The sequence below is a fragment of the Aedes albopictus genome, chromosome 2 (assembly GCF_035046485.1).
Source record: "Aedes albopictus strain Foshan chromosome 2, AalbF5, whole genome shotgun sequence".
Lineage (NCBI taxonomy): Eukaryota > Metazoa > Arthropoda > Insecta > Diptera > Culicidae > Aedes > Aedes albopictus.
In genome coordinates, this window is record NC_085137.1 from 399,111,534 (window position 1) to 399,128,855 (window position 17,322).

Sequence of the window (17,322 nt, forward strand, 5' to 3'; positions counted from 1 at the left end):
TTTTTCCTGATAGGTCAGTTTATTGCTTTGCATCTTGCACACGGCCACGGGCAAGGAAAAGAAAATAAACTATCCCGAAAAAGTTAAATTTATATTTGGTGGAAATTTCATGAAAAACTGATAAAAATATCGGCATTTAACCGGGCGATTCGCTGTGGATGATGAACTTTTAGATGAGTTTGCGAAACGCCAATCAAAGTAACCGTGCAGTTGATATTGAACCCGTATCGCAGTCGACTGTAAAAGCAAGGAGTGCCGCCGAAGTGATAAGCCTACTATGACCACTCTGTTTGCTCGTATTTTTCGCCAAGCAAAAGTTACGTTCGAGCAGGCCAATGCAGAGCGTTTCCTCAGCAACCTGCAGAATCTGCGTGCCCTGATGGACCAGCTCACGTTGGACGATCTGAACCTGGACCCGGCGGTGGTGTCCCAAGAGACGTTCCAGCAACCGACCAAAGCACCCTGTACCTTCATCGACATCTTCGAGAACAACTACTTCACGATGTCGGTCTTTGTGCTGCGGGAGAACTACACCATGCCTCTGCACGACCATCCCCGGATGCATGGCCTACTGCGGGTGGTTGCGGGTGGCTCGGTTAAAATCCAAAGTTTCACGGAAATCGATCGCCGGGAGGAGATTCAACGAAACGGGGACGAACTGCGCCACGTGCTGGTCAGTGTGGAGCAGGAGCGAGTCATCAGTGCCGGCAAGGCCGAATGTGCTATGCTTACGCCAACGGAGCGTAACTTTCACGAGATTACGGCCATCGGGGGACCGGCGGCATTTTTCGATATCCTGAGCCCCCCGTACAACGCGGACATTCCCGTGTACGGCAAACGGACTTGCTCTTTCTACCGAAAGCTGCTACTTCCCGGCGATGGGGCCACCAATGATGGCCGCAAGCGAATGGTCCTGGAGAAGATTCCCACGCCGGACCATTACTACTGTGATACGGAGCAATATGACACCCCGGAATTTATGTTAGGTAGCGCTACCAGCGAGTAGTGTGTGGATTAAAAGCGAATCAGACGCGCTGGAGAAGACGATTTACGGAAGGCGGCACAAAGATGACGTCCAAAAGCTATACCCCTTCAAAAGATACAAAAACTTTGTACAAGCAGGCGTTGATGCATTCGTCATAACACATTTTTTGGAACGAACTAAGGTCAAAGCCTACTTGATATCTCTGTTTCTTAAATAACTGCGAATTTTAAACGCGTTTGAATGCATCACCGCCCAGTATGCTTTGACCTGGTTGACCAGCAGAGTAAATGTGGTTTGTAGTGATTTTCTCCGACTAGGTAACTGAATAACATTTCATTCGTTATTCGAACGCTGAAATTGTCGATTGTAGGCGATTGTGTTTGACCCCTTCGTCATATCTAGTATTTTCGCTCCTCTCTTGGTTTTAAGTTTGTAAACTCGCCGACAAAGATTGTTAATTGTATAACATGTACTGAGTTGAAAATAAAATAGAGTTACTTATGATTTAAGTATAAAAGTTACCCGAATGAAATGTTTGCTGACTTTCATTTGTATGTGAACAAATTCCATACAACGCATTTTGTTTAGGACTGTTTGTGGCACCCACCATTGCACAGTGGAAAAAAGCATTAGCGTGCACAGGGTGGGGAGATGGAGGTGGCCATCCATATGCACGCCCATGATATCCACGCGCAACGGTTGTGTTTCAACGGTTACGACAATAATCATCTAGGCATCCATGCTGTTCTTACGCACCATCTTTTAACCCTTTATAAGGCAGTGGCAACTATATTGCCACAATAGAAATACACTAGAACTCCAATGGCGCTGTAGTCACATTTCTTATTTAATTAAATTAATTACCTACCTTGATACCTTGTTGGCTACAAAGTAACTTTACTCCAATGCCAAGCGTATAGTAGAGCACCATCTTCGTCGGTCTTGGGCGATGTTCCTCCAGTTTCCCCGAACGTGTAGGGATCGTAGATCTTCTTCAACCGCGTGCAGCCAGCGAGTTCGCGGCCGCCCACGAAGCCGCCTACCTCTACCAGGTTCTCTGCTGAATATTGTTTTCGCTATTCTTTCTTCCGACATTCGCACTACGTGTCCAGCCCACTGAAGTCTGCCGTATTTTATACGTTTCACAATATTTGCATCTTCGTACACTTGGTACAACTCGTGATTCATGCGTCTGCGCCACACTCCATTTTCTTGTTTCCCACCGAGAATTGTCCGCAGCACTTTGCGCTCAAAAACTCCAAAAGCTTTTCGGTCAACCTCCTTTAACGTCCACGCTTCGTGACCGTAGAGGGCAACCGGAAGAATCAGCGTCTTATACAGAGCGAATTTTGTTTGCGTTTGCAAGTTACGGGACCTAAGCTGGCTACGCAATCCGTAAAAGGCCCTATTCGCAGCTGCAATACGCCTTTTCACTTCACGGGAAACGTCATTGTCACATGTCACAAGTGTTCCAAGATAAACAAATTCTTCAACAACTTCAAACACTTCCCCATCAATCACTACCTCAGCACTAACACCACTAGGCCTGCTTCTGTCTCTACCCGCTATCATGTACTTCGTCTTGGTAGAGTTAATCGTCAAGCCTATCCTCGCTGTCTCTCTCTTCAGAGGAGCATAAGCTTCCTCCACTGCCCTACGATCGATGCCGATGAGATCAATATCGTCCGCAAAACCGAGGAGCATGTGCGACCGTGTGATGATAGAGCCATTCCTCTGCACGCCTGACCTCCTAATCGCTCCTTCGAGTGCAATGTTGAACAATAAATTTGAAAGAGCATCCCACTGCTTCAATCCATCCAAGGTCACAAACGACGTAGACACTTCGTCCGCGATCCGAATACTTGATTTTGATCCATCCAGCGTTGCGCGTATCAGCCTAATTAGTTTCGCCGGAAAACCATGTTCTGACATTATCTGCCAAAGCTCATTTGTTTTCACTGAATCGTACGCTGCTTTAAAATCAATGAACAGATGGTGAGTCTGCAAGTTATATTCCCGAAATTTATCTAGGATCATCCGCAGGGTAAACATTTGATCCGTCGTTGATCGGCCCTCACGAAAACCAGCCTGGTATTCGCCGACGAAGGACTCCTCAAGAGGTCGCAGTCTGTTGAACAGGACACGCGACAGTATCTTATACGCCGAATTTAAAAGGGTAATCCCTCTGTAATTGGCACACTCCAGTCTGTGCCCTTTCTTGTAGATTGGGCATATGAGGCCATCCAACCAACTAGTGGGCAATTCTTCATCCTCCCAAATCTTTATAATAATCTGATGGATTGATTGATGTAGCTGCTCGCTTCCGTGCTTAAGAAGTTCGACCGGGATCTCGTCCTTCCCAGCAGCCTTGCTGTTTTTCAGCTCCTTAAGGGCCTTTTTAACCTCATCCAGTGTTGGAGGTTCCACTGCTTGACTGTCATCCATTATGTTTATCCTGTTCCTGGGTGCTCCTTCGCTGCTACCATTCAACAAATCTTCGAAGTGCTCCTTCCACCTGGCTGCCACCATTGTTTTGTCTGTCAGCAAATTTCCTTCCCGGTCATTGCACATGGCGGGCACTGGCGCAGTCTTGTGTCGCGCGCCATTGACAGTTGCATAAAATCTCCGCATATCGTTCCTGTCCATACTTTCCTGCGCTTCAGCAATAACACTCTCTTCGTGTTGCCGTTTTTTCCTGCGGTGGATTCGTTTCTCTTCTGCTCTTGCAACCCTGTACCACCGACAAACCGACGTGCCAGCTCATACAACTTTTCCAATTTTTCTTGGCAAATAAGTTCTCCTTTTAATCACTAGCTCCATCTGTTCGATGATTTATACAGCTTCCTCTTTATGTGTGCGTGCGTACAGGAACTTTACATTGTCAAATTATTTTACACATTTTGAAGTAATAACCTACATTGAATGTTTTCCGCAATAAGAAGACATTTCGTTATGAACGTTGAAATTAAATTTCATCCGGTGAAAGTTTTTATATTTGGGATATTTGATTTCGGACTTATTGACTATTTTGCTTCATATATCGAAGGATTTCTTTGAATAGCTCCATTGCATGGTTGATTGTATCTTCTATTGGTGAGATAGAAATAAGAGTGTATGTGATGTTTACATTGATCAGCTGGAAATTTTCGCGCTGTTTTATGTCATCTTCTTCAAGGTTTCTTTTGTCAAAAGACGAAAATGACAGAACGAGTTACGATTTTTAAACGGTTTGAGGTTAGAATTTCTTGCCAATTTTGGAAACAGAGTGTCACGTCGGTTTGTCGGTGCCTGTACCGCTCTCTGTTCTGCCGGGTACCGGCCACTAGCATTCGACTTCTGGCGGCATTCTTTTCGTTCGTCGCTCGTTGGCAGTCCTCGTCAAACCAACCATTACGTTGGCGTCGCTGAGCGGTACCAATCACCTCTTGCGCTGTTGTTGTCACTGCTTCGTGGATACTTCCCCACAAGCTGTTGACATCTCCAGATCCGTTGGTCTCTCCTATCCTCTCGTCTAGCTTCTGATGGTACTGTGCAGCAACCCCTTCGGCTGACAAGCGCTGGATATTGAAACGCATCGTCCTGTTGTTTCTTGAACTCGTGACGCTGGATAATCGCGCCCGAATTTTAGCGGCTACAAGATAATGATCCGAGTCGATGTTCGGGCCTCTGTAGGACCTCACATCTATGACGTCCGAGAAATGTCGCCCGTCGACCAGCACGTGGTCTATCTGGGAGCAAGTGTCACCACTCGGGTGTCGCCAGGTGTGTTTTCGGATATTCTTACGTGCGAAGTAGGTACTGCTGATTGCCATCCCTCTAGCAGCAGCGAATGTCACAAGGCGCAGACCATTATCATTGGTAACAGAATGAAGGCTTTCCGTTCCAATGACAGGCCGAAAGAAACTTTCTCTGCCGATCTGCGCATTTGCATCTCCGATGACTATTTTGACATCTTGTTTTGGACACTCTCCGTAGGCCTTATCAAGGCTCTCATAGAACTCATCCTTCATGTCATCGGGTTTGTCGTTCGTTGGCGCATAGATGCTGATCAGGCTGTAGTTGAAGAACTTGCCCTTCATCCTCAACACACAGATTCGGTCGCTTATCGGCTTCCACCGAATAACTCGTTTCATCTGCTTCCCGATCACTATAAAGCCAACTCCACGTTCTGCCTTATCGCCGCCGCTGTAGTAGATGTGGTACTTGAATGAAGTGTTGGCGATGGGATCCACCGCTCGGAATTCGCGTTCTCCAGTTTTGGGCCAGCGTATCTCCTGGATAGCGGCCACATTAACGCCGACATTACGCAGTTCACGAGCCAGGAGCCCAACACGTGCGGGTTCATTCAAAGTTCTCACGTTCCAAGATCCGACTTTCCAATCGTTGTCCTTTATTCGTTGCCGGGTCTGTTGCCGTTGAATCAATCCGTTTACTCTACTATTGCTTTTCTGGGTGTTTGAAGGTTTTCAGCAGGCTACCTTACCGGGGCCGCGCTGCCTACATTGCGTTGAAGGGGCTGCCTTCTTAGGTATAGCTGACGCAATACAGCATTTCATACTCAGCCGCTGGATGCCAGAACAGACGCTGTTTGAGCCGCACCTCCTTGGTGAACAGACGCTCGGATCGTACCTCCTCAATCTAGCTGAAGTCAGAAGGACAACAGTGCCCAGGCTGCACTACCAGCTAAGCACACAACTCTTAGCTGGCGGTCTTTGTCATCGTTTGACCCGTGGAAGCATGAGGTAGGAACTTGTGAGGACCAGAGCTATGTTGGATGCTCTCCTTATCGACTCACCGTTTTGCAGCCCAAATTACTTGAACTGTAATAATTGAATCTTTAAAAGTGTCCAGCTTGTAGAGGATCTTTTGTTCTGGTAAACAAAATTTATTTGACACTTCTAGGACCGCTACTGACGCTGTAAGGTCGTGGCAAACTAGATGTTAGTCACACGAATAGTCACGACATTGGGCTTCTGTGGCTAGTTATTCTAATATTGCCACCTACTGTTTGTATTTTTTTTTTTCTATTTTATAACAATTTATTTCGAACTTTTTTTTTTTGGTTTACGTAAAGTTGGGATTACTAACAACGTCTGGTATTTTTTTTGGTACTAAACAAAGCTTTAAGAACAATTTGGGAGCCATTTGTAGTCTCAAAAATGGCAAAAATTTGACCGCGTGAAAAAATTAGCTAAAACTTATTGAAAAATCATAGATTTGGTAAATATTTTAAGAAATAATCAAATTATGGGTTGACATGAGCTGAACTACACAGTTTATATTATGGGTTAAGCCCTAATCCACTCTAAAGTCTCTTTTCCGGCTTTTTGTCGAAGTCAAAAGAAGAAAAGTACCCTAAACGGGCAGTGGCAACTATATTGCCACCAGCGTTTTTGGGCTTAAAGGCTTGTTTACAGTTCGGAAAATTTGCCACGGGATTTGCGCGCGGGATTTGGCACGGGAATCAACTCGGAAAATTTTTCCGCCGACTGTTCTCCTCATCTCTCCACAAATAACTTTGACGTTTGTTTACGTGTTTACAACGGTCCCAGAGAAAATATTTTGTCTGATCGGTTCATTCGTTTCGTTTTTTGGTGCTGCAATTGATCATTCGTTGTTTAATAATTATTCAAAAGTAAGTTATTTTTATAAAAGTTATCGGTTTACATAAAAAAGGGCGTTAAATTAACATATTTAAATGCATTTCAGGTGTGCCATCCGATGTCTGCATGTTGCTGCTGCTCAAACCACCCAAACCCGTACCTGACCGTCCGGTGTTCGTGGTTCCAGGAACTATGGTACATGCTGAAAAATTCGATTGAAAGCGGTCGCCAAAAATGCTTCGACCCAGGAGGACAAGTGAAAGTAACGGCACAGCTCAGCTTGTGCTCAGTGGATCGCTGAAATTAATAAACATCGATCAACTCTGGGTCATCGAGCAGCGGCGCACCAAGGCTTCGCTTCAAAAGGCTGGTTTTTATGTCCCGACGACGCAATTGAACTACAATACGCCCATTGGGAGTCCGCATCTATACTACTACTTCGCTGTCGGATCCACCCTTGGAGCACGGACAACAGCGAACATTGGATGACGCAAGCAGGACCATTGCTCGGAGTCTACACGGCGTCAGAACCACGGAAGGTGTTAGTTATCTAACACCTATTTCAATTTCTAAAGCAGTCCGCAACAAAATTTCTAGAGGAATTGGTAATTATCATACAGCTTCCCCCAATCTGCTTATGGTTTCATGTAGGCATTCTTTTTGCTTCTTTTAGCTCTAATTTAAACTGGAGAAGCAGTCACCAAAATTCTGCAGATGCCTTCCAATTACTTCCATCGGTTTCGGATCCAAGATCGGCGCCGGCAAACTAATTACGTGGCGGGTAGCACAGATGGCAAACGGGAACATGACGACGGTGCACCATGATTCGAGCGAGCTCGAACGATGGCTGTCATTTCGTTCCAACGGTATCCCGAAACGCATGGAATCCAATTTCACCGGTGCGTGTGACACCGGCTTTCGACCGACTCGATTGACGACTTTATCGAATTGGTTAAATACCCCTCCAAACTGCGGACTATTTTGCACAAAATGATATCCGCTGACAAAGCTGTTGAAAAAAGTTGACTGAAAAATATTGACGAGTTTCAACGGGACAAGGCCTGCACAACATGGACACGGGATGTTCCCCAGCGGAACTAGCTTTTTATATGGAACTAGCATCGCGACAAAACGATCCAGATGCTGTATAAATCGACTTGTGATGGTGAGTAGTTTAATATACCTTTCCTATTTACAATATACTCATTATTCGTGTAAGCGAAGAGATGTAATATAAATATGCGCTTCTAACTAATCCAATCTAAAAGATTGAGAATTCCTCCAGGAGTTCCCTCTGGGGATTTCTGCAGGAGATCCCTCTGGGGATTCGTACAGTAGTTTCTTTTGTAGTTTCCTCATAGTGTTTATTCTAGGGTTTCCTCCAGGAGATCGTTTCTGGGATTATTCCTAGAGTATATTGTAGGGGTTTCTCCTCAGTTTTATAATATCTACGAGATCATTGTAGGGATGCTTCCTGGACTTCCTCTATGGATTCCACCAGAAGCACTTCTGGGCATTCATCCAGGAGTTTGATTGGGGGATGCATCCAGGAGTTCTCGTGGATAATGTTCCAAAAGGTATTTTTTTCTGGAGATTCCGTCAGGAGTTCCCTCTAGAAATTCCTCCTGGAGTTCATTCAAGGGATTTTCTCCTGGAGTTCATTTTGAGGATTTCTCCAAAAGTGTCCTCTGAGGATATCTCGAAGAGTTCCCTCTGAGGATTCCTCCGCAAGTTTTGACTAAGGATTCCCCAGCAGGTTCCCTCTGCGGACTCCTCCAGGGATTCCCTGTGAGGATTCCTCAAGCAGTTTCTTCGTCCAGAAGTGCCTCCAGGATATCCTTCTGAAGAATCCTCCAGAGGAATCCTCAAGGAATATCTTCCGAAAAATCCTCCAAAAATTCCTCCAGGAATCCCAGCTGAGAATTCCTCCGGCAATTCCTCAGGATTCCATCCAGGATTCGTCTAAGAATTCCTCCAGGAAGTCTTGCTGGGTATTCCTCAAGGAATTCCTCTGAGGATTTTTCCAGGAATTCCTGCTGACGATTCCTCCAGGAATTGCTACTGAGGATTCCTCCAGGAATTCATTAGGATTCCCTGTTGAGGATTTTTCCAAGAAGACCTCCAAGAATTCCTTGGAGGATTCCAACAGGAATTCCTCATGAGAATTCTTGCAGGAATTCTTCCTGAGGATTTATTCAGGAATTCCTCAGGATTCCATGCTGAGAATTCTTCCCAAGAATGCCTCCTGAGGATTCCATCTGGATTCTGCTTCCAGGAGTTCCCTGGAAATTTCTACAAGATTTCATCGGTATTTTTTTCCAGAAGTTCCTCAGAATTCCTCCAGGAGTTTCAATGGAATACCACCAGGAGTTTCTTGAGACCTCTTCCAGGAATTCCTCGAGAGTTCCTCCAGGAATTCCTCGGGAATTGCTTCCTCGGCAATTCCTTCAGGAGTTTCTCGGCAATTTTCACAGGAGTTTCCCAGGTATTTCTTTCAGAAGTCCCTTGGGTATTTCTTCAGAAATTATTCGGAGTATCTTGCAGGAGTTCCTCGGTTTTTTTTCCGGGAGTTGATCAAGAATTCCTCCAGGAGTTCCTCTTAATGCCTCCAGGAGTTCCTTGGGAAAAGCTCCAGAATCTCCACGAGAATTCCGTCAGGAGGTCCTCAAAAAATCCTTCAGGAGTTCCTCGGGAATTTCTCCAGCAGTTCCTCGGGAATTCCTCCAGGAGTTCCTCGGGAATTCCTTCAGGAGTTCCTCGGATTTTTTTCCAGAAAAATCTCGAGAATTCCTACAGGAACTCCTCGGAAATTCCTCCAGAAGGTCATCGGAAGTTCCTCCAGGAGTTCCTCGGAAATTCCTCCAGGAGTTCCTCGGAAATTCCTCCAGAAGTTCCGCGGAAATTCCTCCAGAAATTGCACTGGGATTCCTCCAGAAGTTTTTTGGATCATCCATAGGAGTTCCTCGAAAAATCCTCCAGGAATTCTATGGAAATTCCTCCAGGATTTCCTCGGGAATTTCTCCAGAAGTTCCTTGGAAATTCCTCCACGTGCCCCATGAAAATTTCTCCAGGAGTTTCTCGGTAATTCCGCCAAGCATTTAACGGAAATTGCTTCAGGGGTTCCTCCGCAATTTCTCCAGGAGTTCCTCGGAAATTTATCCAGGAGTTCCTTGGAAATTCCTCCAGTAGTTTCTCAGAAATTCCTCCAGGAGTTTATCGGGAAGTTCTCCAGGAATTTCCCAAGAAATTCTTCTTAAAGTTCGTTGGGATTTTTTCCAGGAGTTTCTTAGGAAGTTTCCCGAGAGATGATCGAAAATTCATACAGAAGGTCTTGGAATTCCTTAAGAAATTCTTCTGAAATTCCTCCAAGAGTTCCTCAGGAGTACCACCAAAAGCTTCACGGGAATTCCACCAGGAGGTCCTCGGAAATTTCTCGAGGAATTCCTAGAAAATTCCTAGAGAATGCCTTCAAAAGTTCTTCAGGAATTTCTCCAAGAGTTCTCCGCCAGTTTTTCAAGGAATTCGAGTTCCTCCAGGACTTCTTCGGGAATTTCTCCACGAGTTCCTCGAAGAGATCGTAGCAAGCTGTGGTGGCGTACGGACGTGTTTTTGCTGCACTTGACGTTTTCATATCGGCTCTCGTTTCAGATTGTTGAACGGCCTTTCTGAAGATTTCGTTTGCGTTAAATTTAATTTCATTTTGATTTTATAAAATGGTGTTCCTGTCTAAAAAATCCAGTGCCTGTTCGCGTGTGCAAAAAAGTGTTTGTATTTCCGGGCTCCTGCATTAGTAGCACTGATGTCAGTGCAAATGAAGCGTCCGTATAAACTACCGGAGTGAAGAAAATGCGGTCATTTTGAGCTGGTGATTTGGTGAGAAAGTTCCAACGTTTCCCCTCTTTCAAAAATAAATTAGATGTAGAATTACTTTTGGCTTGTGTCGTATAGTAGACTTTCGTTTCCATTGTTTTTCTCTAATATTTTACATTTTTAACACATTCAATTACAAGTAAACAACGTTCTCCGCGTTGTCCGCCTAGATTCGTAATGTCGGGGTACGAAAGAAAAATCAGTTTTCATTGACTTTGTTTTACGATTTTTTTAGTAACTTTCTTTTTTGTTTGAGATTTTTTCAGATTCAGATATTTTTTTTCGATAATGATGTCACCTACCGAACTGCGTCCTGTCTCAAAAATACCTTCACTAAAAATCATTCCTAAGACAGTTTAAGCTAGACTAAATGTCGCGTTCAGTTCATTTTTGTGTGGAATGGACTAAAGACTTCTGCTTCCCAGTGAAGTGGAGACGCGCGATAGGATTTTCTTTTTAGCTTGTTTTCGCGTGAAAAAGTGCTCAACCCCTTAGGGACTATCCATAAATTACGTCATAAAAAAATCCAGCTAACAACCCCCCCCCCCCTCCCCCCCCTTTGTCACACTTTTTGTATGAGACCTCTGAAATTTTTTATGGGTTGACAAAGCCACCTCTTCCCCCCCTTAAAGCGTTTCGTAATTTATGGAAGTTCCCTTTAACACTGTTAATATTCCCTGAAAATGACGCGAATGTGAGAACGATTTCAACGGGGATTTTTTGCGTGTGCATCGTTATCGCAAAACAAAACAAGAATCGGTCCGGTAATTGTAGCAATTTGTTTACCAAAACAAAATCTCTAATACATCTTCCCTTCCCATGTCCAAGCTCCTAGTGATTTCTCGTAGTAACGCAGAGAATTCCTCGGTTATTGGCCTAAGCGAGATTCACGTCATCACTTCCTTCCCTATCCTCAATTGACCTGCATTCGGACGCGGCCGGCGCTGGTATTGCTTATTGAAAAGTATTGGGATTCCAGCATTTACACAATGAGGAGAATGCTAGTCCCAAGCATCATCTTTTGGTTCATTGTGTAAATGCAGTTGTCCTTGCAATAACAGAGGAGCAACCGCGGGCGGTCAATCATGCTCATGCTCATGCTCAATTTCTCCACGAGTTCCTCGAAATTCCTCCAGGAGTTCTTCGGGAATACCTCCAGAAATTGTACGAGAATTCCTTCAGCAGTTCCTCAGGAATCTGCATAGGTGTTCCTCGGAAATTTCCCGAGAAATTGCACGGAAATTCCTCCAGGAGTTCCTCGAAAATTCCTCCAGGAGTTCCTCGAAAATTCCTCCAGGAGTTCCTCGCGAATTCCTCCAGGAGATATTCGGGAATTCCTCCAGGAGCTCCGCGGGAATTCCTCCAAGAACTCTTCAGGAATTTCTCCAGGAGTTCCTCGAAAATTCCTCCTGGGGTTCCTCGCGAATTCCTCCAGGAGATCCTCGGGAATACCTCCAGGAGTTCCTCGGAAATTCCCCCAGGAGTTCCTCGGAAATTCCCCCAGGAGTTCCTCGGGAATTCCTTCAGGAGTTCCTCGGGAATTCCTTCAGGAGTTCCTCGGGAATTCCTTCAGGAGTTTCTCGGGAATTCCTTCAGGAGTTCCTCGGGAATTCCTTCAGGAGTTTCTCGGGAATTCCTTCAGGAGTTCCTCGGGAATTCCTTCAGGAGTTCCTCGGGAATTCCTTCAGGAGTTCCTCGGGAATTCCTTCAGGAGTTCCTCGGGAATTCCTTCAGGAGTTCCTCGGGAATTCCTTCAGGAGTTCCTCGGGAATTCCTTCAGGAGTTCCTCGGGAATTCCTTCAGGAGTTCCTCGGGAATTCCTTCAGGAGTTCCTCGGGAATTCCTTCAGGAGTTCCTCGGGAATTCCTTCAGGAGTTCCTCGGGAATTCCTTCAGGAGTTCCTCGGGAATTCCTTCAGGAGTTCCTCGGGAATTCCTTCAGGAGTTCCTCGGGAATTCCTTCAGGAGTTCCTCGGGAATTCCTTCAGGAGTTCCTCGGGAATTCCTTCAGGAGTTCCTCGGGAATTCCTTCAGGAGTTCCTCGGGAATTCCTTCAGGAGTTCCTCGGGAATTTTTTCAGTAGTTCCTCGGGAATTCCTTCAGGAGTTCCTCGGGAATTCCTTCTGGAGATCCTCGGGAATTCCTTCAGGAGTTCCTCGGGAATTCCTTCAGGAGTTCCTCGGGAATTCCTCCAGGAGATCTTCGGGTATACCTCCAGGCGATCCTTGGGTATTCCTGCAGGAGTTCCTTGAAAATTCCTGCAGGAGATCCTCGGAAACTTCTCCACGTTTTTCTAAGGAATTCCTCTAGGAGTTCCTCGGGAATTGCTCCAGGAGTCCTGGAGGAATTTCCGAGGAACTCCTGAAGGAATTTTCCAAGAAACTTCAAGAGGAATTCCCAAGGAACTCCTGTTGAAATTCCCGATGAACTCTGAAGTGAACTGCTGAGGGAATTCGCGAGGAAATTCTGAAGGAATTCCCGAGGAACTCCAGGAGCAATTCTCGAGGAACTCCTGGAATAATTCACGAGGAACTTTTTTAAGATCTCCTGGAGGAACTCCCGAGGCACTCCTCGAGGAATTCCCGGGAAACTCTTTTACGAACTCTTGGAGAAATTCCCGAGAAACTCCTGGAGAAATTCCCGAGGAACTCCTGGAGGACTTCCCGAGGAACTGCAGGAGAAATTCCCGAGGAACTCCTGGAGAAATTCTCGAGGAACTCCTCGAGGAATTCCCGAGAAAGTCCTGGAGGAATTCCATAGGAAAACGTGAAGAAATTTTCGAGGAACTCCTGCAGGAATTTTCAAGGAACTCCTGCAGGAATTTTCAAGGAACTCCTGCAGGAATACCCCAAGGATCTCCTGGAGGAATTCCCGATGAACTCCTAAGTGAACTGCAGAGGGAATTCACGAGGAAATTCTGAAGGAATTCCCGAGAAACTCCTAAAGGAATTCCCGAGGAACTCCTGGAAGAATGCACGAGGTATTCTTTTAAGATCTCCTGGAGGAACTCCCGAGGCACTCCTGGAGGAATTCCCGGACAACTCTTTTACAAACTCCTGCAGGAATTTTCAAGAAACTCCTGCAGGAATACCCGAGGATCGCCTGGAGGTATACCGAAGGATCTCCTGGAGGAATTCCCGATGAACTCTTAAGTGAACTGCTCAGGGAATTCACGAGGAAATTCTTAAGGAATTCACGAGGAACTCCTGGAGGAATTCCCGAGGAACTCCTGGAAGAATTCACGAGGAACTCTTTTAAGATCTCCTGGAAGAATTCCCGAGGAACACCTGGAGGAATTCTCGAGGAACTCCTGGAGGATTTCCCGAGGAAACTCAGGAGAAATTACCGAGGAACTCCTGGTGGAATTCTCGAGGAGCTCTTTAACGATCTCCTGGATAAATTCCCGAGGAACACCTGGAGGAACTCCTGAAGGAATTCCCGAGGAACTCCTGAAGGAATTCCCGAGGAACTCCTGAAGGAACTCCTGAAGGAATTCCCGAGGAACTCCTGAAGGAATTCCCGAGGAACTCCTGAAGGAATTCCCGAGGAACTCCTGAAGGAATTCCCGAGGAACTCCTGAAGGAATTCCCGAGGAACTCCTGAAGGAATTCCCGAGGAACTCCTGAAGGAATTCCCGAGGAACTCCTGAAGGAATTCCCGAGGAACTCCTGAAGGAATTCCCAAGGAACTCCTGAAGGAATTCCTGAAGGAATTCCCGAGGAACTCCTAAAGCAATTTCCGAGGAACTTCTGAAGCAATTTCCGAGGAACTCCTGAAGGAATTCCCTAGGAACTCCTGAAGGAATTCCCGAGGAACTCCTGAAGGAATTCCCGAGGAACTCCTGAAGGAATTCCCGAGGAACTCCTGAAGGAATTCCCGAGGAACTCCTGAAGGAATTCCCGAGAAACTCCTGAAGGAATTCCCGAGGAACTCCTGAAGGAATTCCCGAGAAACTCCTGAAGGAATTCCCGAGGAACTCCTGAAGGAATTCCCGAGGAACTCCTGAAGGAATTCCCGAGGAACTCCTGAAGGAATTCCCGAGGAACTCCTGAAGGAATTCCCGAGGAACTCCTGAAGGAATTCCCGAGGAACTCCTGAAGGAATTCCCGAGGAACTCCTGAAGGAATTCCCGAGGAACTCCTGAAGGAATTCCCGAGGAACTCCTGAAGGAATTCCCGAGGAACTCCTGAAGGAATTTCCGAGGAACTCCTGAAAGAATTTCCGAGGAACTTCTTAAGGAATTCCCGAGGAACTCCTGTAGGAATTCCTGAAGGAACTTCCGAGGAACTCCTGAAAGAATTTCCGAGGAACTTCTTAAGGAATTCCCGATAAACTTTTTGAGAAATTCCCGAGGAACTCCTAGAGGAATTCTCGAGGAACTCTATTAAGATCCTTTCTTCGAATTTCGACTGTTGGTGATTATGTTGGAAGGGGAATGGCGTTTAGTCTTTGGAGGAATAACTCAAAAACGGATTCTTAAGCTTAAGAATCCGTTTTTGCGTTATTCCTCCAAAGACTGAACGCCATTCCCCTTCCAACATCTTTTAAGATCTTCTGGATGAATTCCCGAGGATCTCGTGGAGGATTTCCCGAGGAAATCCCGAGGAATCTCCAATGAAATCCTGGATTTATTCCCGAGGAGTTCCCGGAGGAATTCCCGAGGAACTTATTGAAGACTTCGCGAGAAACTCTTTGAAGAACTTTAGGAGGAATTCCCGAAGAACTTCTGGAGAAATTCCCGAGGAACTCTTGAAGAAATTCCCGATAAACTCCAGCAAGAATTCCCGAGGAACTATTTCAGGAACTCCTGGAGGAATTCCCGATAAACTTCTCGAGGAATTCCCGAGGAACTTCTGGAGGAATTCCAGAGGATGTCGTGGAGAAATTTCCGAGGAACTCCCTATATAAAAAATCCTTTAAAAGAACACCCGTTAAACTTATTTATTAGAACCCCTTAGAGTATCTTTTGCAAAAAAAAACATTTAGAGGAATTGCAAAGTATTTATTAAAACAATGCTAATGAATGTTCGTATATTTAAGAGTGACAGCGCAGCCGTCTTCCAGTGCTATAAAAAATATTCACTCCCGCACTAAATACACCATGTACAGGACCCTGATAGGACTGGTGGTATTCTACGGGCATGAGATCTGGACTATGCTCAAGGAGGATAGCAAGTGTTCGAGCGTCGGGTGCTAAGAACAACCGTTGGCGGTGTGCAGTAGAACTATATGAGGCGGCGAAAGCTGGAATGAAACGATGGGCAGGGCATGTCGTGAGAATGCCGGACAACAAGCCTACAAAGCTGGTGTTCGCAAGAGATCCGTAAAGTACAAGGAGACCTGGAGGGTAGCATGCAAGATCAGGTGCAGAACTATCTGGCAAATGTAGAACGCGGAGGAATTGTTGAATCAGTTTTATTGTAAAATGTAATACTAAATAAATAAATGAATGCTATGAAAAATGACCAAAAGTAGTGTAACTCCTCAACGAAAAAAAAGGGAAAAATCTCAGAATAAACTTCTCAGGAGGAAAATCTAGCGAAAAATGCCCAGGGCTCCTAAAGATAAATCCCTAGGAAGAACTTCTTGAAAAACTAGAACTTCTCAGAATCCTCAGAAAGAGCATTCAGGAGGATCCTATGGAAAAATCACATCCCAGCAGGTACTCCAGCAAAAATCCCCAGGAATAACTATTTTGAAAAAAAATATAAAGTTAAAATACTTAGAGGAAAATAGGAAGAAAAAATGGACGAATATTGGCAAGCAGAACTCCTGGTAGATCTCCAGGCAGAACCCCTAGAAGAATAATTCCTACTGGTAACTTTTGGATTGAATTCCTAAGGAAAAGCTTTCGGATAAAAAACTTACGATGGTACTTTTGGAAATAAAATCATTAGGAAGAACTAAAAAAAATCCCACAAATCCCGAAAAAACAGTACACTCCTGATCGTAGAAAATATCGACAAGGAACTATACTGCCGCCACTCGCATAACAGTCCCATCTTTGCTGGGTTTCCTATTCATATGGGACTGTTTTGCGAGTGGGGGCAGTATAGTTCTAGTATTTCTTACAAATAGACGAAATTCTTAGAAAAAGGGGAAAACGCAATGTAATTGGATGTCCAAAAACAGCGATTGAATCATTCTTAGCGCACTTCAACTTTGTAGCGACTCAAACAGATCAAAATACGCGCGGAAACAATTCGAAGTGAATTCTTTCCGGCGGGGGGCTGCAAAACGGTGAGTCGATAAGGAGAGCGTCCAATACTGCTCTGGTCCTCACAAGTTCCTACCTCATGCTTCCACGGGTCAAGCGATGACAAAGACCGCCAGCTAAGAGTTGTGTGCTTAGCTGGTAGTGCAGCCTGGGTACTGTTGTCCTTCTGACTTCAGCTAGATTGAGGAGGTACGATCCGAGTGTCTGTTCACCAAGGAGGTGCGGCTCAAACAGCGTCTGTTCTGGCATCCAGCGGCTGAGTAAGAAACGCTGCACCACGCCCAGCTAGATCCAAGGTGGTAGCCCCATCAGCGTGGTCGTCCCAGTGTTGGTTGGGACGTTAAACAGAACTGGCACGATGGCCCTCCGGCGAGACAGGAGTGTTGGCGTAGGCCCAATAAGCCACCCGTAAAAATCCCCATTGCGAATAACATAGGAGAAAATACGACTCGATACAATCGGCAAAGACCCACGCGACGAAATAAGGACTACGATTGGAAACTTGGAACATGGAATTGCAAGTCACTAGGTTTCGCAGGATGTGACAGGATAATCTACGACGAACTACATCCCCGCAACTTCGACATCGTGGCGTTGCAGGAACTTTGTTGGACTGGACAGAAAGTGTGGAAAAGCGGGCATCGAGCG

At 45.6% G+C, this 17,322-nt stretch overlaps 1 protein-coding gene and 1 long non-coding RNA gene across 2 annotated transcripts; both read left to right on the top strand.

Annotated features, from left to right (window-relative positions):
• On the top strand, positions 1 to 1,506 carry LOC109408026 (2-aminoethanethiol dioxygenase). Its single transcript, XM_019681252.3, has one exon. The coding sequence runs from the start codon at positions 278 to 280 to the stop codon at positions 1,004 to 1,006; it is 729 nt and encodes a 242-aa protein (XP_019536797.3). The 5' UTR covers positions 1 to 277; the 3' UTR covers positions 1,007 to 1,506.
• A 4,885-nt stretch (positions 1,507 to 6,391) lies between these two features.
• Positions 6,392 to 16,576, top strand: LOC109427388 (uncharacterized). The gene is made up of 4 exons (XR_003899081.2): positions 6,392 to 6,620; positions 6,695 to 7,193; positions 7,262 to 7,753; positions 15,498 to 16,576. It is a non-coding gene; the product is annotated as an uncharacterized LOC109427388 (long non-coding RNA).
• The last annotated feature ends 746 nt before the right edge of the window (positions 16,577 to 17,322 follow it).

What these genes read in the sequence shown, in the direction of transcription:
- LOC109408026 (XM_019681252.3), top strand. Translation starts at nt 278, where the DNA reads ATGACCACTCTGTTTGCTCGTATTTTTCGCCAAGCAAAAGTTACGTTC.